The 23,845-nt window shown below is 40.4% G+C and overlaps 1 protein-coding gene across 5 annotated transcripts in view; it reads left to right on the top strand.

Annotated features, from left to right (window-relative positions):
- Window positions 1-23,845, top strand: part of PDE8B (phosphodiesterase 8B) — an 81,670-nt gene that overhangs the window by 53,916 nt on the left and 3,909 nt on the right. For all 5 annotated transcript variants that reach the window (XM_063423386.1, XM_063423385.1, XM_063423384.1 and 2 more), the window contains 14 exons: window positions 1,196-1,274; window positions 1,747-1,887; window positions 3,284-3,372; window positions 3,781-3,841; window positions 10,123-10,174; window positions 13,060-13,137; window positions 14,007-14,083; window positions 15,269-15,433; window positions 16,182-16,227; window positions 16,662-16,797; window positions 17,993-18,191; window positions 19,108-19,325; window positions 20,280-20,415; window positions 22,587-22,754. In XM_063423386.1, the coding sequence (XP_063279456.1) occupies window positions 1,196-1,274; window positions 1,747-1,887; window positions 3,284-3,372; window positions 3,781-3,841; window positions 10,123-10,174; window positions 13,060-13,137; window positions 14,007-14,083; window positions 15,269-15,433; window positions 16,182-16,227; window positions 16,662-16,797; window positions 17,993-18,191; window positions 19,108-19,325; window positions 20,280-20,415; window positions 22,587-22,754 (1,645 nt within the window). The remainder of the gene's footprint in view (window positions 1-1,195; window positions 1,275-1,746; window positions 1,888-3,283; window positions 3,373-3,780; window positions 3,842-10,122; window positions 10,175-13,059; window positions 13,138-14,006; window positions 14,084-15,268; window positions 15,434-16,181; window positions 16,228-16,661; window positions 16,798-17,992; window positions 18,192-19,107; window positions 19,326-20,279; window positions 20,416-22,586; window positions 22,755-23,845) is intronic.

The following is a 23,845-nucleotide window of genomic DNA, read 5'->3' as shown; positions in this document are numbered from 1 at the left end:
ATATGAGCAGAAACACTTCTGTTATCTTCTGTAAAAAATACTTTTTTCCTACAAATCTTCATTGACATGGCTGCATGTCTGTGTTTCTGTGTATGCCTTTTTGTGTATCCTATTATGTTTTGAGTTACTTCCACAATAAGCAGAAGTAGCAATGTCGTGTATTTCTTAATTCCCTAGTCAGTGGTTCTAATTCAAACCCTACTATGCAGCCTGGAAGCAAGATGTCCCTTTCAGGTAATAATTATGTACAAGAATGTTTATGTATGGGATGGTTTTGCTTCCTGCAATGAGAGTTATTTAGAAGATCATTAGTTTGTCTTTAGACCAAATCAAAGATGAGGCGCTGACATCTATCAAAGCAAGTATGCCTGAGTTGTTTCTTCTAGTATTCACTCTTCTGGGCCGTGATAGGGTCTTGGAACTACATGATCTTCCTGACCCTTCCAACCCAAATCGCCTTATGATTCTATGAGATATACATTTTTTCCTAATATTAGAAGCCTATATTAATGTTAATGCCATCCTGTGTAAATCATAATTTAAGCAATTCAAATTCTGTAGTAAGAAGGTAAGGCTTTTGCTTTCCTGCATTAGTTCAAGGATAGCCCTGGAAAAAATGGGTAACAAAGATCATCTGGGTCCTGAAAGATCATGATGTGTGGAAAGCAAGTCACTGCATTATTACTTGGAAGAATGAAAATTGATATCTTTTGGACTAGAACTTTGAGATGGCTCGGATTGTTTCCTTTAGCTGTACTGTATTACAGTTTGATAGTGTCAATCTACTTGCTGTATAAAAAAAACTTTGAAAACTTTGTATATATCTGCTGTCATTTTTGTGTTCCCAATCTTTAATGATCACAAAATTTTCTGATGTAATACTAATGTGTTATTTTTACCGCTAATTGTTTGTTCCTGCTGTTCAGAGCATGTGTGTAGATACAAGCTTATTATTAAGATACTGCAGTACCTATGAGCACTTTTACAATGTAATCTGCAGTAAAAGCACGTTAGCATCAGGGATGTCTGAGGCTGGATGTTCTGGAAAAGTCATAATAAAGATAGTGACATGGTCTAGTCAAAACAATTGCTACTTTGTGGTTCATCTATCAATAAGTAAAATTTAATCATGTATTTATAGTGAACAAAATGTTCTAACAATAAAACTAATGTGCTAATGATTTGCTTCTTTCAGGGCCTGTAATGCAGTGTTTACAGCATTAGACCATTGTCAGGAAGCTGTAGAAATAACCAGTGAAGATCATGTCATTCAGGTAGGGGGGAAAACATTAACTATTTTATAGAATTTGGAAAAAGGAACCCCAAAGAGATCTTGGCTCAGTAGTGCCTGCTCTATATCAGTATTGTAGTTTTGTTGCCCATTAGAAAGCCTTGTGCAATTAATTGATTAATTTCTGATTTCTGCACACTGATGCCTGGTGAATTTTTAAGACTTTTCCTTCTGTAACTTCATTTACATGATAGTTTTCAGTAATGTTGTTTCTGCTAAAATGTGCATTAGTTCTGTTTCTGTGCCTTCTAACAGATTACACATTGCCTTCTGTTCAGCATCTTACTTGAATAAAATGTTTCACCATGACATAGTATTTTTATATAAGAAACACTGTACGGGTGTGTGGTTGTGCCTTCAGCATATAACTTGTCACACTTCGATACTTATATGTAACTTACTAGCCTTTAAATAAGTTCTTTTGATATTTTCCTAATGTACCTTTGTTTTGGCAGTATGTTAATCCAGCCTTTGAACGGATGATGGGGTACTGCAAGGGAGAACTTATCGGCAAGGAGCTCACTGAACTACCTAAAAGTGATAAAAACTCTGCAGATCTTTTGGACAACATAAACACGTTTATTAAAAAAGGAAAGGTAAGCAAATAAGCCAAACTCGTATGAAATTGCTATAGAGTTCCATTCTGATTTGTTTTTTATTGCTGTAAGTTTAAGAACACAAGATGTGTTCTTTATGCGTACACATATAAGACCAGAATTCTGTTTCTCACGTTATCTGAGCACAACAGCCCAGGCCACAGACAAGTGACTACAGATTTCATTAGCTTTGCTTTTAGGATCTGACTGAACTCCTGCTGATTTGCTGGGTTAAGATCAGTATCACAATGTTTTCTGTGTTTCTGTTTTGCTTAGAGCCCATGGAGCGTTTTTAGTTGGAAGGTAACAGTTTGTCCCTCAGTCAGTCTCTCACCTGCGTGAATCACCCAACCAGAATGTGGAATTTCGGTCAAACAGCAGAGCCTTCACTGACTGCACACTTAAAGCACCAAGATGTATTGGTGCCCAGTGGGGTGCCAGCTGCTTTGCTAGTAACTATAGTTAAAATATCTGCAGAATATCTGCACTGTGAACTCCTGTCTTTGTGGGCCTGGCAATGCGTTCCCCCAATACATGCAACAGTCTCTTAGCCCATCTCCCCTGGGTTGCAGAAGTACCTGTCGACCTTCCCTGTCTCATATTCTGCTTCAAGACTTTAGGGGAATTCTTGAACCTTTGAGTCACATCTAGCAATGATCTGAGCTTTGTGAGTCACTGTCTGGAGTTCCTTGCAGGTTCGCCTTGGCTCATTAGCAATACCTACAGGCCACCCCTGCTGTGCTCCTCCTCATTTATATGGGCTGCCCAGCAGCTAGCACTGTCTGCTCAAAGGAATCTTCTACCCATTTTCCAACTTAATCCTACCCTGCTGCCAGGTAGTTCCCTCCCTAAGATCTTTCCTCTTTGAGGTTAGTTGAAGGACATCTTTAGATCAAGGAGTTCTGAAATTACCATATACATTGCGTGACAACTGACAGCTTCAAAGCTGAATGGTGCTTGGCACAGGGCTCATTTCTGCTGGTGCCAAGGGATATCCTCTGGATGTGTTGCAGCCACTGCTCCTTATGGTGGCACCTAGCAAGAATGTTTGTCACCTCTTTAAACATACGATACCTAAAGTTCCTTGTAAAAATTGTAAAGTTCCTTGTAAAAAATACCTTCTCCCAAGAGGAACATAATTATACTGTCCTTATGGTGGTTAAGGGTGCTGCTCTCCGTAGGGTGAATAGTTGCTGCTCACTCTCTCTCTGTGTTATACTCAAGAGTACATTAACTTTATACAATTCTTAAAAAGACAACCATGAAATAAAAATAATAATTTAGTACATAAGACCAAATCAAAGATGAGGTGCTTATTACTATGCAGTAATAAACAAGTATTTGACTGCAAGCTATGTATGCTCAGATGCAGTCCTTGTTTCGTGTGTTTCTTTAGGAATGGCAAGGAGTTTACTACGCAAGAAGAAAATCAGGAGACAGTATCCAGCAGCATGTGAAGATAACACCTGTGGTTGGTCAAGGAGGGTAACTAACTTGTCCGGAACATAATTGCTTTCTGGGTTTTAGGGCCTTCTCTCTGCTTTCTGCATCTGTAAGTTTGACATGAACCTCCATCTATTTAGCAACTGGGCAACCCCCGTGTTTGTGTGTGTGTTTGTATATGTTCCCACCTTCGCAGTTTTGAATGGACACATTGCCAAATTCAGCTTCCAGATGTCCCAAGGCTTTCTAATGGACCAGCAGAAGGATCAGGTGTCCTGGGACAAAAACCTCAATGTTATGCTGAAGAAGTGCTTGTCACCCAGTTGTCTTGCTGGTGTTGGGCTTGGTATCTGTTTTCCTGAGGGGTTGGAGATCTCTCCTTTAGAAAATAATAATTTATCACTTCTCTCTTTACAATTTGATATGGTAACAATTTATTTCTGTTGCTAGGAAAATAAGACACTTTGTGTCCCTTAAAAGGCTGCATTGTACCAATGAAAACAACAAACAGGTATCGTATTTCTTTCATGTGATAATTTTCATAGCTTTTAGTGAACTGATATGTTTTGGCTTATAAATTTTTCCAAGATGTGACCTATATTGTCAATGAGATTCTCACTGGTTGTTGCAGCAAGCAAGAAAACTCCAACATTTGCATGCATTAATCTCTGTTTGTAGGACTCCTGAGTAGAGGAAGACCATGTTTCATTTTCTGAAGCATGGATATGACACTTGAGTCCACAATACTGTGGAGCAACACAGACCACAGTTCAAAGGGAGCTCAGTTTTTTGCAGAGCTGTTCTTGCCAGTCTGATCTGGTGTACTTGTGCCAACCAGTGACCTATGGTCATTGTCCTGAGGTTTGACAATGTGTGGTACTTAATGAGGTGCAGTCCTTTCTGGCCCTGAGGACTGTACACACCTGCCAGAACAGGAGCTGTGGAAAGGTGCAGCTCAAGCCATGCCCCAGGTAAACCAGCAGTAACTGGTCTCTGCAGTCCAGATACAAACCCACACCAGCTGCTCCTGCAATAAACCTGGTGGTGTCAGGAGCTGTTTGCTGTCATCTTTCCCAGTTTCCTCCCTCTGACACTGTCTGAGGCAAATGATCATATCACATACTTTGCCACAAAAATACTCCAGTAAGTGCCCTGTAAAGAAGTCTGGACTTTTGTGAGCAAAGGAGTGAAGCCTGTCTTTGGCATATGGCCTTTAGGGGTGAGATAGAAAGTGGGAAGCATAGGAAGTGGCTGGAAACATTTTAGACCAAACATGTGCTCTGGAAATAGGATATGTTTCCATGTTGTTTAGGGGAGGGGTTACATATCTTGTTTAATTTAGAATTTTATGTATTTTTATCCATGATGTGGGTAAAGACACTTAGGCAAGAAAAATATTTAGGAAGTCACTAGAATGTCTACTTACCCCTTCTTGAGTTGAACAATACTGAATATTAACACATTATTGGAAAACCATTACTGCTAAAGGAATTTCATAGATGGTAATATTTGACTGTTGAAACCATCCTCCTTGCACAAGTTTTTGTGGAGGTAGGTAGTAACAAGTCAAGGAGAACTCTGCATAATTCTTGGAAGAACTTTGCATGTCTATCACTGACAAATAAGACTCACAGTATTTTAAACTTTCATCTTTGAACCAAAATATGTATTCTAGTGTTAGCAGCAAAGTATCATTTACAGTCGCAGGATGTTTTAAAATGCTCAGACTAGAGTGCAACAGAGTTTTATAATAAAAAGCAGTGATAAAGTTACATGTATTTATTTATAATTCATTGTTTAAACCTCATAACTGTTGTTTCATTTATAGCTGCTTTGATGTTGATTTGAAAGTAAGACATAATCTGATGGCTTTTCCTATATTATATACACAGCTGAAAGACTGGTACAGAGAGATGTTTATATGATATTCTTAATGCAAGATAATAAGTATTACAAACTTGTACTCATATGTAAAAAACAGCAGTAGGAATATAAGAAAAAAGTCCTTATCTTTTGTTCTTCTTTTCCCTGTAGATTGGACTACTTAAACCAGTAAGAATCATAGAATTGTAGATTAATTTGGCTGAAAAGCACCTTAAAGATCCAACCCCTTGTCACAGGCAGGATCACCTTCCACAAGACCAGGTTGTTCAAAGCCCTACCCAACCTGGCCTAGAATTTCCAGGGACAGGGCATCCACAACTCCTCTGGGGAACCTGTTCCAGTGTCTCACCACCCTCACAGTAAAGAATTTCTTCCTGATAGCCAGATTAAACCCACCCTTTCAGTTTAAAACCATTCCCCCTTTTCCTGTCACTACACACCTTTGTAAAATTTCCTCTCCTTTTCTTATAGGCCCTTTAGTAATTGGAAGATTACTAAAAGACCTCTGAGAGTCTTCACTTCTGCAAACTGAACAACCCTAACCTTCTCATGCTTTTCACATAAGAGAGGTGCTCCAGCTCTCTGGTCAGTTCTGTGACCTTTCTCTGGATGTGCTCCAGCAGGTTCATGTCTTGTGCCGGAGGCTCCTCCAGCGCGTTGTGGCCTCTCAGGCAGTTGTGACACCACAAGCCTTGGTGTCATCAGCCAAGCTGCCCATGGTGCACCTGATCCCACTGTCTGTGTCCCTGACAAAGGTGTTATGTGATGCTGCCCTCAGTGCAGACCCCCGAGGAGCACCACTCATCACTCCCCTGCACCCAGACCCCCAACCTTAGGCCACAACTCTCTGAGCAGGAGCAGTCAGGCAATTCCTTATCCCTTGAGTGGTCCACCTGTCAAATCCAGGTCTCTCCACTGTAGAGTCAAGGGTGTGCATGGAAGCATGAAACGCTTTGCACAGGTCCAGTTAGATGGCATGCCCTTATCCACTCGTTGTAGGAGGCCACCAAATACGTCAGACATGATTTGCCCTTAGTGGAAGCTGTGCTTGTCACCAGTTGTCTCCTTACTTTCCATGTGCCTTAGGATAGTTTCCAGAAGAATCTGCTCCATGAATTCCCGGGCACAGAGATGAGACTGGCCTGTTATTCCTTAGATTTTTCTTTTTCTTTTTTAATCTTTAGAAATGAGTTAAGTAAGTTTCCCCCCTTCCACCCACTGGAAACTTCACTGGACTGGCATGACTTCTCAAATCTGATGGATAGTGGCTTAGCCACTTCCTCCACCAATTCCTTCAGGACTCACAAATGCCAGTCAGGTCCTGTGATCTTGTGCACCTTCAAGTTTCTTGGATGTTCCCAAACCTGATCTTCTCCTACAGTTGGTGGTCTTCATTTTCCCAGTCCCTGCCTTTTATCTCCTGTGACTTGGGCAGTGTATGCGGCTAGAACCCTTGCCAGTGAAGATCAAGGCAAAAAAGTCAGAGAGTCCCTCAGCCTTCCATGTGTCCCAGGTTACCACATCTCCTGCTTCCTTCCAGAGAGGAACCACATTTTTCCTAATCTTTCTTTAATTCTCCAAGGTACCTATAAAAGCTTTTCTTGTTGTCCTTTATGTCCCTGGCCAGATTTAATTCTGTCTGGCTTTAGCTTTCCTAACATGATCATTGGCTCTTCAGATATTCTCTGTATTACTCCCAGGCTACCAGTCCTTGCTTACACTCTGCAGACTTCCTTCTTTTGTTTGAGTTTCTCAACAAGTTCTCTATTCATCCACACAGGCCTCCTGCCATTTCTTCCTGACTTCTCTTTGTTGTAAAGCATCACTCCTGACCTTGGAAGAGGTGATCCTTGAATATTAACCAGGTTTCTTGGGCTCCTCTTCCCTCCAGTGCTTTATTTCATGGCCCTCTACCAAGCAGGTTCCTGAAGAGGCCCAAGTCTGCTCTCTTGAGGTCCACAGTACTGAGTTTACTGTGTGCCCTCATCAATGCCCGGAGGATCTTGTACTCCTCCACTTCATGATTGCTGCAGCCCAGGCTGCCCTTGAATGTCACATGCCTCATAAACTCTCCTTGTTAGTTAGGAAAAGGGAAACAGATCTTATTTAGGGACTTGTGTCCAACTGACATTCATATTCTCCTGTACTGCCGAAAAGCACCACCCATTCCTCTCTTTTTAGTATTAGTTCATGAAAAACTACTGGTAAATTGAGCTATAGACCTGGGGAGACCTACACATTTGGTGATCCCAGGGAATATGGCCTTCAAAAGGTTCTCCACAGACATACAGGTCTGCCATAAACATTAAAGACAGCAGCCTAACAGAAAGTATGGTCTGTGGAGATTTAATGTCCCTTGGGGAAAAAACAAGGCGTATCTGACAGAACTGTGTAATTGTTCTGTTTCACTTCTGTCACAGAAATATCTCATGCCTGTAGGAGATCCTGGACAATGCAGTTTTCCTAATATCCATGCCTTAATACTTAGAGTAGTAGAACACTTCCTAACACTAAAAAAAATAGGCTCCTTTTCAAGCCACAGATCAATCTTTATGGAAGGATAGAAAGAAATCAAATGAAATATTTACGTAGGTTACAGAGCAGTAGAAGTTGTCGTAACTCAAATTTTGATGCAAATGTCTAATGTTTCACTGCATCAACATAAACATCTTGATCCCAGCCTTTAGACAGTACATGTTGACTTCAAAACACCCTTATATCATTATACACTGTTTCACTTTAAAAAATGTACATGTGTTTTTTGCCAATACCAACAGCCTCTGTAAGGGATCTCAGAGACAACTGGAACTTCCAAGAATTTCCATGCCAGATTTATCATATAGAAAAACCTAGCATGTTAAATTTATGTGTGGAAAAAAATATCTAAAAGAGCATTAAGCATTCTTACAGTGAAGATTTATGAATGGGGATTGACTTTCATGTGACTATTCCCATGTGCTGAGCCTAGGTAATTATTAATACTGCCATTGTCAGTCTGAGACCTGGCAGGATAGAGTCCAGTATTTTCACATTCATAAATTTACAAGAGAGGTGTTGTTTCTTTCAAGAACATATTGACCCAAGATTAACTGTGTAACTGCCCTCATAACTTACCTTACATGGCTCTTTCAGGATATGCCTGCAGAAGGGGAAGAGAAATATTCAGAACAGAAATGTGGTTTATTTTTTTAGTACGGCACTTGGAGGACTGTGCCTCTGTTTCTGCCAGTTGTGCAGTAGACAGAGATATATCCATTGGCTTTGAAAGAAGCTTCAAGATGAGGCCAGAACAAGCAGTTCTGATGCCTTGTGTCACTGTACAGTATTTGATGAGATTTCCTTAACCTTACTCTGTTTGGATGAGATTATTCCTCTGAGCGTTCCTACATGCTTACAAGAGAGGTGTTCAAGCCTTTAAAATTTCTTTGGATGGTCAGTTCTTACACTCCCCTGAACAAGATTTATATGGAGCATGAGCAAAGGCTTTCCCTTTCTTGCTTTTTTTAATTCATTACAAAATGCCATGCCTGAATTTTATGGGGTTTTATTCCTTTCCATTTTCTTCTCTTTTCCTTTCACCCTCTTTACCTGCCTCTCCCCCACAGCAGAAAGGAAAAAATGAAAGCTGTGCAAGAATGACAGAAAAGAGAATTTGTATGATTCTTCTCCTTTCTTTCCTGAATAACCCCATGAGGACCCTGCACTGTCCCTGCACATGTGACAGAGCATGCACTATCACAAACTGCTACAGACACTAAGACCACACAAATACAAACTTGTTGAACTCTCCTTTTAAATGACCAGTTGCAATCATGGATTTCATGCTTCCATGCAATCTAGAGCTTTGCTACAGGCAGGTAATGGATTTGGTCAGAGGAACCAGTCACCATATGATGTAATGGACTGCTAAATATTATGTATACTGGATAATGTGTAATTACACTGACAATTATTCATCTGAAGAGGGTATGTATATCTTCTGTAGTGACTGCAGTAAAAAAAGTAACACATTATGTCTAATCTCTGTGTGACTCTGTTAGCTACATTTAAATATATCACACACCAATTTTCAAGGGATAACTTGAGGAACTGCCATTTCTGGTCAGTTTTCCTATTAACAGCAAAATACTTTCTTCTAATCACATAACAAAGGAAAGGGGTGATTAGCAGGTATTAAACTGTCATGAACAGGACAGTACTTTTGTTTTTGAGAAGAATGAAAAAGCAGAGGAATATTTAATCTGTGTTACTGCAGACCAAGCAATAGCTGTAGATTTTATTTTTTTATAGGAAATATCCTATCTAAATTCTAAGAAAGCTTGAAATACCTACTGTTGGAGCTACCCAAGATGTTTCAGAAGCACAAAGAATTAGGATTTGATGTTGAATTTTTAATTCATGAGAATGATTAAAAACTACTTGGAAATAAAGGTCTGATGAATGACACCTACCTCTACCCCTTATTTCCTGGAGAGTAGTTTTTATAAGTGAATTTTTTTAAGCCCAGTTTATCAGTGACCCATGAACAGATGGATTCAAAATTAGCTTCAACAGTTCTAAGAAAATTATTTTTAAAGCACAAAAAATAACGTAGGATTTTTTTACTTTATTCTTTCCAGTTCATATGCAATTTGCATTTAAAACACTACCTGAAAGAGTATCAGTTCTCTTGTAAATAAACAGGAATTCAGTAGATAAAAGCACTTGTATCTGTGATTTTCTGCATGGTGTATCTGTGTGCTTTCATATTATTTCTCTACATCTAACCACCTGAAGAAGAGCCTTTGCCAAACAATTTTTTAAAATAGCTGAATGTAAAATGCTGGATATGGACAGTGTTGAATTCAGCCTGTTTTAAGTTTTTTTGTATTCTTTTTTCTTACGTATGTATTTTACTCTTATCTCCAGCTCTACAAGAGTCACCGTGAGGATAAGTACACAGGAGACAATTCCCAGTCAGGTTAGAATATTACCATTTACCTCTACATTTGGCTGTGCTGGAGGTTGTGTTGGGGTTCTCTGCTGGTGTGAATTATTGTCTCTTCTCCCTGTCCAGTCAGTAGTCAGACCTGATGGCTAAGAACAGATGCCAGCTGCCTCTGGTATCACACCATGAATTGGACTTGTAATTGTCAATAATTGAGTCTCTTGTGCAGACCTCTTGCTGTGCATTTGAAGTTCAGATGCATTGCTCTTTGTTGTATTAAAACACCGTGTTTGACCCCATGGCTGGTGTACCTTGGCGCCTCTGTGTTTGAAATGTGGAATGTGCTGGTTCATGCCAGCACATCAGCCACACAGTTTCCAGGGTTAGGACCTGTCAGCAGCCCCTTGGTTTGGCCACAGCACAGGCTAAGACATTTGTCTGAGATGTCCAGGCCTGAACAGCTCAGTTCCAGTCAGCACGGAGTTGCTGCAGGATGTCTGCAACCCTTGTCTTGCCTCAGGTAGGTTTGCTCACTTTCAGACAGCACACTCCAGCCATCCTTGAGTTTTGCAGAGATCTTTTGACTAGAAGTATGGAGTATGCAGGAATAATGCCTTCATCCAATGCTATGTAGTGTTTGGAATATCACTTTTCCCTGAAGAACAAGGTACTTAAGGCCAGTTTTAAGCTTGTGACTGTAGTGGTCTCAGTCAGACTGGTATCTTTAATTATGAGTGAAAAGGTTCTCAAGCCTTTTTACCTTCTGGCACCTGAGGCCTTTCCCACTATAAAAGGTGAGACAACATTGCTGTGCAACTTCAGGCAGCTTCTGGTTTTCACGTGGGAGGAGGATATAACATACTAAAAGCATGGGATGTGACTGCTTGACATCCCCTGCTCTTTCAAGGAGCCTAAGAATACATACAAACATCTGAGAGCTTTGTGATGCTAAATAACAATGGGCAGGGGGAAGAAAAGACAATATGAAATGGGCTGCTCTCATTCCCATTGCTGCCACCAGAATTGATCCACAGTATGTTAAACCATTTGCTTGTGTAGGCCTGTAATAAAAGCAGATTTTCTTCCATTTCTTTCCTGCAAAAAGGAAGGTAAGGAAGCTCATACATTAAACAGGACACTTGTTACAAATTAACTCATTTATATTAGCTTACCAATGTTTTAGGTTTGCTCATTATTGTGACAGATTTCAGCAAGACTGGGAAGCCCCATACTGTGACACCACTTTGATGACTACAGTGCAGTGAAAGTCGGCTGTCTCAGAGTATGTGGTGTAGGTCATCCTTCCCTGCAGTCCACGGCTGTGCTCCAAGGATAAATTTTGAGAATGGGCATATACCAATATGTGAGGAGCATAGAAAAGTAATCCATATGTGTTGTGCTGTTTGTGGTGGTGTGATTCATAATTCATACGATTTCCTGCTCACCAGGTGAAGAAAAAATTTTTACGTAGGCATTTAAATATTTACAGATGAAACCACAGCACAGCAGAGTAGCTTTTATGCACCTGTGACTCTTTGGGTGGCACTAGTGGAGTTTCTGACTTGAAAGTTGGTATTTAACACAAAGGGAGTTGTTTTGTCAGCTGTAGCCAATCGCAGCTATATTTATGTGTAAATGCTTGCTCCCACTCAAGTGCCTTATGATAAACTCATCCAAATGTTAGTGCAAGAATGGGATTTGTAAGAGAAGTACTATGAAATAAATAAATAAAATGTTTTAACATGCATTAGTTATGCCCTGCTCTTAGGTGTCAACAGAGGAAAATGCTTTCAATTTCTCCAGTTCAGACTACAACAAGGAAGACCCAAGCTGTCTTATCAGTCCGTGGTAGAAAATTAAGACTGAAATGAATTCAGTAATTTTTAGGATGGATCAACTTTTAATTCTAGATAACTGCATGTTAACTTTGTGTTTTGCTAAAGGGAGGCTGCATACATCCTGTCTTGTGACATTGTAATGAAAGTTGGTCTTCCTGTTAAGGATATCAAAGTCGTGACACTTTTGATGTTTCAAATGGTTTTATCTGCTTTTAAAAGCCTGCTAGGGTCCTCTGATCCTTGAGCAGCATTTTAGATATCTGGGAATAGGTACTATAGAGACTATTGGAAAGTGGTGAATAGATGTGTGGTTGCTATTTTTAATCATAAGAGAGAATGCAGACTTTAACATATTGGAAAAAAATGAAATTTTACCAGATTTTTTTTTTTTTTTGGCTCTTTCCTGGCATTTAATCCAGGTTTTGAATTTGACTGGATTTGATAATTTCTCTCGCTTTAGCAAACAGCAGTTTCAAATAACAGTTTGCAGCATGGCTGATATTCAGAGGAACTAAATTGATTGTTTAATCATTCTCAGCATGTTGAATTTTCCTTAAACACAGAGTACAAATAACGACTGCAAATAAAAGCAAAAGCTGACTAGTCTGAACTGTGCTTTGGCTTTAAGAGTGTAGACTGAGATGACACTCTTTTCCATTGGCTAAAGTTTTAGGCAGTTAAACTCAGGCTTGTTCAGTGGTCAAAGGAGAGCAAAAAGAACTCGCACAAGGGGTCAGCTCATCTGCTTGAGATGTCTCTCCTGAAGCAGGATCTCTGATAACCTTAGATGATGATAACCTGCAAAACTGCTGCTTTTAAGGAGCTAAAGTTAGGTGAAGCAAGTCTCCTGTTCCATAAGGCACCTTGACTTCCTTGCAAAACACCCTTGTAGACAATTTCAGACAAGCTGCTATAAATTGATAGACACTGAGTTCCTTGTTCTGATGTGCAGAAATTGCAGTATTTCCCCCACTTGTGATATTGTTAAGATCACTTAATTAAATTTCCAAAATTTTAGATGGATATTTTGTAGATGTTTTTACTTGATGCATTTTTAAAGGTTTTGTTTTGTACTTGCAGAATCCAGTTCTTACAAGTGCAAGAACAGAAGGAAAGACTCAGTTGATGTTAAGTCAATAACATCTCAAAGTAGTGATGGTAAGAAAGCAAACTGTATGTACAATAATATAAATATACATGAATATATATTTATAAATAAAGAAAGAACAGATTTGGCTTGGGCAATAAAACTGCAGAACAAAAGAATAACCAGATTCACAGCTGATTAAGCAGAGATTACTCCATTTTTTTACAACTGCTGTAAAATTTCTTTCTGATTTGCAAAGCAGTGCCCCAGCATAAGTACCAGCACTGCTGTACAATGCATGGCAGTGCTGAATGCCTTCACAGGGAGGAGTGACTGTGCCAAGGGATAGGAGCAGCCTGCTAAAAGTGCGTGGTGCAGCATTAGTGCCACCTCTCTTAGAAAGCTGCAGCTTGTGCTCCTGAACACACTTATTTGGTTTATTAATGTTTAACATGAAGGAACCTATTGCTGCTGGTTACCTGAGAGCAGTACTTCTACTGATCCCATTTGTGACTGCTTACTAGGATGGGACAATGAGATTTCTTCCTGCCCCTGTGTGTAGTGAGAGAAACACTGCCTATGGGGAGCAGGAATGTTTTCATAGACCAGCATACCACCAAGATGAGGGACACACGCAGACTTACAGGAGGAGCCATGTATGATAGAGATCCATTGCAATCAAAGGGCATGAAGTGTAAGTACAGCTCCATTCTGAAGTGAAGGATGGACGGGAAATCAGACAGCAAAAATGAGGGGTGGTTGCCAAGGATGCAGACAACAGTACAAGAAATGAAACAATGAAGAATTTGCAGAGGCAGAGATACAGAAGAAATGGGATATGAGGCTGTATTTCGTTGTGCTGTGGGCAAGCCTTCTGCACTCTTCAAATGCTGTCTTCAAATGTGTTTGATTCACACTCTGTGGCTTCCTTTAATGGCAGCTCCAAGTTTACAGACCCGGCGGTACTCTTCAATGGCACGGATTCATTCTATGACAATAGAAGCCCCTATCACAAAGGTGAGTCCTGAGCAATGACTTTTCCACAAACTCCAGAGTTTTGAGTTGCACTCATAGCAAAGTATGTAGTTTCTGGACAGACATGCAGAGGCTTCCTGCACTTTGTACTTAACAGAGTAATATATGTATTTTTTTTTTTATTACTACCACTTTTTACATCTCATCACGGCATTCCAAATGCTAGTCACAAGGAAGAATATTACAGAGGGGAGAAGGGTGCCCTTGCTAGATGCATGGCTTCTGGCAGGAAGGGGACACTGCTCTGTTGGGTCATGTGAGTAGGAGGATGTTCTTCCAGTCGCACCCTTGTTCTCATTATTGATATTTATAAGATACCATGCAGAAGAGGGAGCACCTGCACCATCTTCTGTCTTCCCCACTTTCTGCAGCCTTCTTCACTGTGTTACACAAAATCTGCTGCACAGTCACTTGCAACACACCAGAGAGTTGAGGTATATTCCACTTGCAAACCATTTTTCCTCTCTCCCTATCTTGCTATCATCAAGCCCTTACTTCCCAGCACCACTGTGACTCTAATAGCAATTGATTCCTTTCCTTTTCCTTATCCTCAGTCATACCCACAGGGAGGCTTGTAGTGGCTGTGCAGCAGCCTCTGGCTCCTGGAGAAGACACTGGCACTATCTTCTTGTCATTCTTGACAGAGCCAGGAGCAGTCACTGCTGCATTTCCAGATTGTGGTTGAGGCAGAGTGTGGGTTTCAAAGAGACATCCTCTTCTGCCACAGCCCAGCTCTTTCTGCTCTCTATCCTTCACTTCTACATGGAAAAAAAATAAAGCTTTACATCGAATATCAGGATATCTGGGTCCCATCCAAGAGTTTGTTTGTTTGGGTTTTCCTCCAGGGACTGAATAATTTGTTTCAGAGCAGACCTGGATATACTGAAGGATTAGGACATTGCTAGTTTTTGGTCCATGCATCAGCAACTATTTCAGATACTTCACACCGTTCTACTTCCACTTCCCAGGAGTTTGCCAGTTAAAAATAGAAGATGAATACCAGGAAATCTGAGCACAAATTTACATTTTCAAGAGTTGTACATCAAGTATTATGGGGAATTACATTGCATTTCATGAGAATTAGACATCAAGACAAGAATAAAAATTTTATAATAAGAAAAAAGTGCCATTCACTTTTCTTTGCCTGCCTCCTTAATCTGCTTTCAGGTTATTAACATAATTAATGCTGCCCAGGAAAACAGCCCGATCACAGTAGCAGAGGCCTTGGACAGAGTTCTGGAAATCCTGCGGACAACAGAACTTTATTCCCCTCAGCTAGGTACCAAAGATGAAGATCCTCACACAAGTGATCTTGTTGGAGGTCTGATGAATGTGAGTAAAATTAGTAAAGATGAAATTGCTGCTATCAGTGTCTTACATCACAGCTCAGTGCTCTGCTGTGTTGAAATTTCCCAAGCAATGGGATAGGGACTTGTCATTCATCACCATTTGTTAGGTATTTTGGCCTCTTTACTAGCAGTAATGCAGGATATGGTAAGTAAGCTATGGCCACATCTCAGTCCACTGAATGCATTCATGCTCAGATACAAGTAAACAGACTAGCCACCAGAAACTTTATCCAATCTCTCAGAAGATACAGAAACTCTAGAAGCTTATATGGGATTAGAGGGATTGCTCTATAGCTGGTCCAGTGTATCAGTGAGGTTGCTTTATCAGGTTCTAATTTTGGTCCTGTTACAGCAGCAAGAGACAGACTACTTAAATTTTGTCATGGATTTACTCATTTTTTAATAGACACTGAGCTAATCCCCACCAAAATAATACAAAGAAGATGAAAAATAAATTATAACGGCTGATTTGAATGATGAAATACTGCACGTGCCAATGCGGGGTCAAGGAGGGCAATACACTGTGTATTTAATATCTTTTCTGGAGATCTCATACCAGCATTCCAGGGATCTTTTCATGTTTGTTTCGAAACACACTAAAACAAGGATTATGCTATAGTGCTGAAATAAGAGCAGTGCTTTTAGTTCCCAGGAATAGTACCTAAAATGCATGTAGTGTTTTTGCAACTAGTGATGCAAAAAAACTAAGATAAACTTGCTTTCTTTTTCAGGATGGCTTAAGAAGACTGTCAGGAAATGAATATGTGTTTTCTAAGAGTAAGCCACCATTTTAAAGTTCCCTTTGCACATGTGACTTCTTTTATTGATACTGCTAACATACAGCTTCAGGCTAATTTGTAGTGGGATATATGTCTCTGGAAATGGTCTTCTAAATTACAGCAGCACAAGTGTTAGGCTGCCTGTATTTTGGAATTGAAACAGGCTCAAATAATTGAAATAATGCATTTGAAAATGTTAGCAAAAAAACAACTTGTCACTCAAAGAAATGTTCACTAATGTTTCTGGTTTATGTTCAAATGCTCTGTAATAAACATTTGTACTATAGGCATTTATAGACTTTTTCCTGTAAGGAAAAAGAGTTGTTTTTCTTGGAAAAGAGTTGTTTTCTAAATGGATTTCTGAAGAGGGGCTGTGGTAGTATAGAGGGAATAACCTGGAAATGTGTTAATTCCCGAATTCCATTTCAACAGATATGAACCTGAGCCATACTCACGTTCCAGTGCCAAACACCATCAATGATGTTCCACCCTGTATTGCACAGCTCCTAGATAACGAGGAAAGTTGGGACTTCAATATTTTTGAGCTGGAGGCTGTTACAAATAAAAGGTACTGGACTCCTTTCCCTGGGTGCCCAGAGAAAGTTTGTTGAGGAGCTGTAGCTCTGGAAAAACTGAAGGAAGACACAGCAGATCTGTGAGAGCTATCTTGCTTGACTGACATCCACTCTGTCCAATTGACACTGTTCAATGTAGTCTGATGTTGCCACATACTGGATGCCCTCCAGTGGCCCTTTTTCCTGTTCATGTGCAAACGGTCATGCTGGAAAAAGCAAACCTCTCCCCTTCCTCACCTAAATCATCCCACAATTTGGGAAGATCTAAGAGAAACTGTGGCTTTTGATTATAGGGAGAAAAAAATGGGATGGAGGATAAACCAGTGACAGGATCAACAGATGGGGGTTTTAAAGCTTATAATGAAAACAGACGTCAGTAGTTTTGCGGTCATGCAGACCGCAAAAATAAGCACGTCATCCAGAAAAAAAAAAGTTGTTTTCATTCCAAGATGCAAAGAATCAAACAGACTACCCGTTCTTTTGTGCTCACTTTGCATAAAATGACCATTTTTGAAATTTGCATTTGCCTGGTTTTAATCTGCAGATGTTAGGGTTTGGTTATGCCTTTCTCAGCTCAGAGGCTCTGCAAGTCATCTTGCAGGAGTAAAGAATGTAACTGATGGATAGGACTCTCTCACAGGCAACACAGAGTAGAAGACAACCCAGAGTGGATTTGGATTTAAGAATAAAAAAATTAGACGTTTTACTGTTTACTGTTTCACACATGGGCTTCCCAGCATTGTAAACACACACACACACACTTGACAGCTGACATTCCACCTTTTTTTGGCTTAGGACTTTTTAGCCTTTGGCATGTGCCCATGTTTTGTTCAAAGTCTACTTTTTCTCCTCAGGAAAAAAATAAATGGAGTTTTGTTTGATTGACAGATACTAAACACCTAAAAATGGCCTTTTAAAATGTTTTTTCTGAAGCCACAGGAATTGTTGAAACTCGGATGGAACTGTACCATTTCTACAAAACATACTAAAATAATGTCTGAAAGGATGATAGATGCAATCATTTGTAACCTTGGCCAGGCTTTTTAGAGGTTATAGATAGGCAATTTAAAAATGTGTAACTTTACTCATCCCTTTTAAAAGTCTTGGTTTCTTTGTTGAATGTATAGCTTTTAGAACATCACAAGTTCCTATTTTACAGCCGTGCTTTTTTCTTCTGTTGTTTTTCAGGCCATTAGTGTATTTGGGCCTAAAAGTTTTTGCCCGGTTTGGTGTCTCGGAGTTCTTAAACTGTTCAGAAGCAACACTGCGGGCATGGCTGCAGGTCATTGAAGCCAACTATCATTCCTCCAACTCATACCACAACTCCACACATGCAGCAGATGTCCTACATGCTACTGCCTTCTTTCTTGGGAAGGAGAGAGTTAAGGTAGAGCCATCACCTAGGAGTTCTTTGGGCTAGGATTTCAGTGTGTTTGTCATTTCATGTGTCACTGAGAAGTCAGATGTTTAAATAATGGTCCTGGCTTCATAAACTCTCTCTGTCCTTGAAGTCTTTCTGTGATGCAAGTAGGCCCACAGTTTCTCTAAAGTCTGTTTATACAAATTTATATTTTTAAGTAACAATAATGGAGGTGGGGAGGGAACCTGGCTCTTTTCTGTCTCTTTTTAACTGCTTGTAGGTAACAGTTCTTAATAAAGCTTTGCAAAAGCTTTGGAGAGGGAGGTGTGAGCTATTCTCCCTGGTACTCAGCAACAGGACACACAGGAAAGGTTCAAAGCTGTGCCAGGGGAGGTTCAGACTGGACATAAGGAAATATTTCTTTACTGAATGGCTAAATACTGGAACAGGCTTTCCAGAGAGGTGGTTGATGCCCCAAGCCTGTCACTGTTTAGGGGCATTTGGACAATGCTGATAATAACATACTTTAACTTTTGTTCAGCCCTGAAGTGGTCAGACAATTTGACCAATGATCATTGTAGGTCACTTCCAAGTGAAATACTCTATCCCATCCTATGATAAAACATAAGGTGTGTAGGAGCAGAGTCAATACAGATACATTCAGGCAAGCATACAAAGTGGAAGGAAACCACTAGATGATCTATCCATTGAAGAATTCTATGCAAAGATACTGCTTAGGTGACAGCATTGTAAAAAGCTTAATTGAAGAAAACATATTTGGATAAAGGTAGGAGTGGAAGTTCTGTGGTAGGTAATCTACTGACTGCAAGGAAGTAGGATCCCTGCTTAATTTACATTTGTGTACTTGTGGGTACTTGGAAGTTATCAGAAAATATTTACTGTAATTTTTGTGCCACACTATAATTTTTCTCTCTTCCTGTAGGGAAGTCTGGACCATTTAGATGAGGTAGCTGCATTAATAGCTGCCACCATTCATGATGTAGACCATCCTGGACGGACCAACTCTTTCCTGTGCAACGCAGGCAGTGAATTAGCTGTCCTTTACAATGACACAGCTGTGTTAGAGAGTCATCACACAGCACTGGCGTTTCAGCTTACAACGAAAGACAGCAAATACAACATTTTCAAGAATATTGACAGGTGTGTCTGCAGGACAAGGGGAGTGTCCATGTGTGGACTGCTTACTTGGCCGTTTAAGTTTGGGGCAAATTGAGAGCCAACCTTCTAAACAAGAATACATATTTTAAATATAGATAATAAAATTTAACCTTGTCTAGAATCCTATGTAAACATGATTTATAAAAATTTCCCCCTCACCAGCCCTGTCTTCCAACCTGTAATTACAGGAAGCTTAGAAAGATGTTTAATAATGTTTTATGAATTACATTAACTTGGTTAACAGCCTCAAGGCTGCATCTTGGCCTACTGCCTTTTCATTGAAGGAGCCTGGGCATTACTTTTTTGGGGTATGTTTTACACACCAGCAGTTAGATGCTGCATGTTATGACTGCACAAGGCCCTATGCAACCCAGCACTACATTCACATAGAATGGTAAGGGTGGTAGCAGAGGACATGGATCCCTGTGGCTGGCTGGGCATGCAAGTAGCCCAGGAGTTCCCACTGCATGACTCCAGCTTTTGTAGGGCCAAGGTGAGAGAGAAAGAGGTCTGAAAGGGAAAAAGTCTGACCCCAAAGAGGTAATTGATTTGTCTACTTCCCGTAACACTGTTGTTTTTGAAAAACCTGGGATTTGCATTCTAAGCTAACATACTAACATACAGCATGATGGATGCATTGGTGCCACTCATGGAGAAGTTATCTTGGTCTTACAGTGCTATGAAATGTATGTATGAGCTGAAAATTTTTCTTGACTTCACAGTATTGATTTTTGTTAGGTAAAAATAACAGAGCAGGGGGAACTTGAAGAGGTGTGATCTTGTCCATTCATCCATCCCTAGATTCCTCCTAACTTTGAAGTTGCCAGCTTATGGCTGAGCCCCTGAGCAGTTTTGTAGTGCTGTGTGGGCAGGGATGAGGAAAGGGAAGAGTTCTGTCTGGCAAGCTCATGAGCAAGAACTCTTTTTCTTTCCTAGAAATCGCTACCGGACATTGCGCCAGGCCATTATTGACATGGTTTTGGCAACAGAGATGACGAAGCACTTTGAGCATGTGAACAAATTTGTGAACAGTATCAACAAGCCCATGGCATCTGAGGAGACCAGCCCACATGTAAGTGCTTGCAGGACTTTAGGCCTTCAGACATTTCAGTGAGGTTCTTCCCAGACAACCTTAAGTATCATTTTCATTCACCTTGCATTAATTTGCATTGTGGTAATGCCCAAATAACACAAATGAATTTGTGGCGTCACATATCAAAGTGTGAAAAAAATATGCTTCTTTTCTGCTCTTAGTTAATTTAAACATTTCATTTTATAAGCCTTGTGTTCAAAGCCATCTTGTATTCAGGAGATATATGGGTGGATGTTGTTTTAAATGGAAAATTCTGTGCACAGAGCCAGCCTGGCACCTGTTCCTATGGTCCTGTCTCCAAACAGTGGGATTTCTCTAAGCATAGGTCAATAACTGAGGAATCTCCTTGACATTTTTGTCTCTGTGTAATCTGGAGCCTTCAAGCCTTGAGGAATATCCTCCTGAGACCTCTCCACTCCTGATTGTACCAAGAGATGTCTAGGCCTTTTTACGTAACAGTTACACACCCTAATGCTCCACCAGGATTTATTTAATAATCTGTCTCTGAGTTTCCCATCCCTTCTTACCTTCTCTTGTTGCCTCTTGAGGCTGAGCACCCAGGGCCTGACCAGGTTCTCCAGGGCAGTGTGACCTGAGGAAAGACTATCTTAATGCACCTTAGTGAATATAATGCTTTGTGGGAAACATGCAAAAGAAAGTCAGCCAAAACGGAAGGTCAGCAATACTAAAACCAAACAGAAGTTATCTTCTGTTAGCTATCCATGATTAGACTTTGTACTTAGACTGTTGTGGGTACCATGTATAACTTTACAGACAGCATTCTGTCAGCTGAAATCACCTGCTTCTAGGGACTGCTGAGCTCCACTCTCCCAGCAAAATGAGCTGGAAAACCACAAATGCTGCTGAACTTACCTCACTATAAACATGGAGGACAGAACCACTTGCACTACAGACTTCTTGTTTTCCCTCAGTATTAGGTTGTTCTGTTCTTTACTGTTAACAGTGGCTTGCTCTTTCTGGTTTTGGTCTTGAACATCAGTTAAGGTACAGGGTTAACTTGACAGCTCTTTGCTGGGCTACCCATGCTGAAAAAGGATTAACTGCTCAACATAAAGTTAGAAGATTAATGCCTGAATTGGCAAAAGGCACTGCAAAATATTTCCCCTAAGCCACAAAGATATAAATTTAGTTATGGTGGCGAAAAGTACTTACATTCAGTTTTTAACCTAAGAATTCAAGTTATCAGTGAAGGGAGGCAAAAATCCCACAAATATATTATTTTGAGAATAGCATTAATGCCATGTGAGTGGAGGTGGAGGCTTTTCATTACTCCATAATATACCTGTGCCTTTCTAAACTGTTCAAGACCCAGAATATGATGCCACAGCAGACTGGGAACAACTATCTTGTCATCTTCCCCTGGTCTCCAGAGCAGTCAGTAAGAAGTTTGGTATTTTACTCTCTAGCAAGCAGAGAATTTCTGCAGTCAGTCTGCCACTCCTGTGATTTTCTACTGTAAATCTCATAGATTATGTAAGATTTCACCCTCACTGGGAACTGAGGTCAAAGATTATTCCAGGTTGAGGGTTCAAAATCTGGCACACATTTTGAAAGAAAGAAAGCAGTTCTACTTGGAAACATGCTGGAAGTGAATATCAGAGACCTGCTTTTCTGTGTGTAAAAGAAACAGCTGTGCCAGTCCATTCAGCCCCCTGTGCCCGCCTCAGTTTTCTCATTTAGGAATAAAAATCTAACTCCAGAAACTCCCCGAAGAGATGCAGTCCCCTACCATCACCACCCCTACATTTAAACATTCAGAGGTGAGGATTGTTTATGAGCTTGGAGTTGGTAGATGCATGCCCTATCATGGTCCTCTTCCAAGAGGACCAGACTGGGATGCAGAGAAGGTAACATCCTACCTGATAAAGAGTCTGTGGCACTTTATTTCACAAATTTTGATACTAATTTCGAGAACTTACACAATTGTAATATGTATTTGGGTTACTTAGCAAGACTCCAGTTCTCAGACATCACCTTCTTTTCCAAGTTCCCAGTGCTCTGCATGAGATTGTAAGGCAGCAGAGTGGTTGCCTGCTCAGTGCCTAAGTCCAGTAGAGCTGATAATGAGCCCACACTCCTGCTAGCAGGGGATGTTGCCACTGACCCCTGTAAACAACTTTCCTTTACAGAGCGAAGGCAGCGACACTGAATATACAGCCAACATAAAGAATTTCCCAGACAACCAGACACTGATTAAGCGCATGATGATTAAATGTGCAGATGTAGCAAATCCATGTCGCCCCCTAGAGCTATGTATCGAATGGGCAGGCAGGATTTCAGAGGAGTACTTTGCACAGGTATGTACATTTTTGGGATTAAACTATTGTATTGTGTAAGGAAGTGCACATTGGCTGATCTGTTGTTCTACACTGGGTGTACCTGGTGTCACCACAGAGTCCAGATGTATGGTTTTTGTTCACTATCAGAACTGGCCCCTCAATTTCATGCGGAAGGATTCACTCCAAGCAGTTCGTTAGTCTGCTTATCATGAAGCTCATTGTATAGACTGGTGGAAAGGAGATTTTACACTTGAGTCATGTGACCAAAACAATTCGACCAGTCCTATTTAATTTAACTGGAAATTCAAGATGCACAGCACCCCAGCTTCTTGTCCCAATACCTTCCCTGAAGATCCAAGCCTCAGCTGAACTACTGGGATGGCCCTTTCTCTTCTATGATGGAACCTGAACTACTAGCATTGTAGGCAGAAAAGCAGCACAGGCATGTGGGCAGTGTAAATACTTATCACATGGGATGTCTCAAGATAATACTGGAAGCTCAGCTTGTTTTCTTCACATTCAGTTTTTCTTACAGAAATGCAATTAGCTTCCTGAAACACTCTTTGAGCTCTTTAGGAACTGATAAAATATTAGCTTTTATTTGCCAGTAATGGTGTGGAAATAACAGCTATGAGTGGACAGAAAGAAGAGTGGACATGCCTACGCTTCAAATTAAGGTCACACATGTGATAGTTACTACTGAAAGAAAACTACTACCTGAGACACGTCTAAACTTCATTTTAATCACAGTGAATAAATTCTGTCATGTCCTAAGAAAGGTCAAAGATCTCTTACGTTGTATCTCCCTGGCAGTCAAGGTATCATGATTTAGCTTTAAAATGCCCAAATTAAGCACTAGCCTACTTGCAGCAATGTGAGGTGCAGAGAGCTGTTCTCCTGTTTGTTCACCTCCACTAATTTTGGAAACTGCTCTGCTGCAAATTCCTGTATTAAATGCTGCCTGTACTACTGAAAAGGGAATGTTATGTGGAATTACATTCTAAGTAACTGCTGAGGTGATCTGATCCTCCAACATGCTAAGTGCAACAAAACCAGGCCTCTTCCAGCTGGGTACACAGTTAAAGGGCATACTTTTACTTCCATTCATC

Source organism: Prinia subflava, chromosome Z, assembly GCF_021018805.1.
Source record: "Prinia subflava isolate CZ2003 ecotype Zambia chromosome Z, Cam_Psub_1.2, whole genome shotgun sequence".
Lineage (NCBI taxonomy): Eukaryota > Metazoa > Chordata > Aves > Passeriformes > Cisticolidae > Prinia > Prinia subflava.
This window is presented reverse-complemented; position numbering and strand designations above follow the sequence as displayed.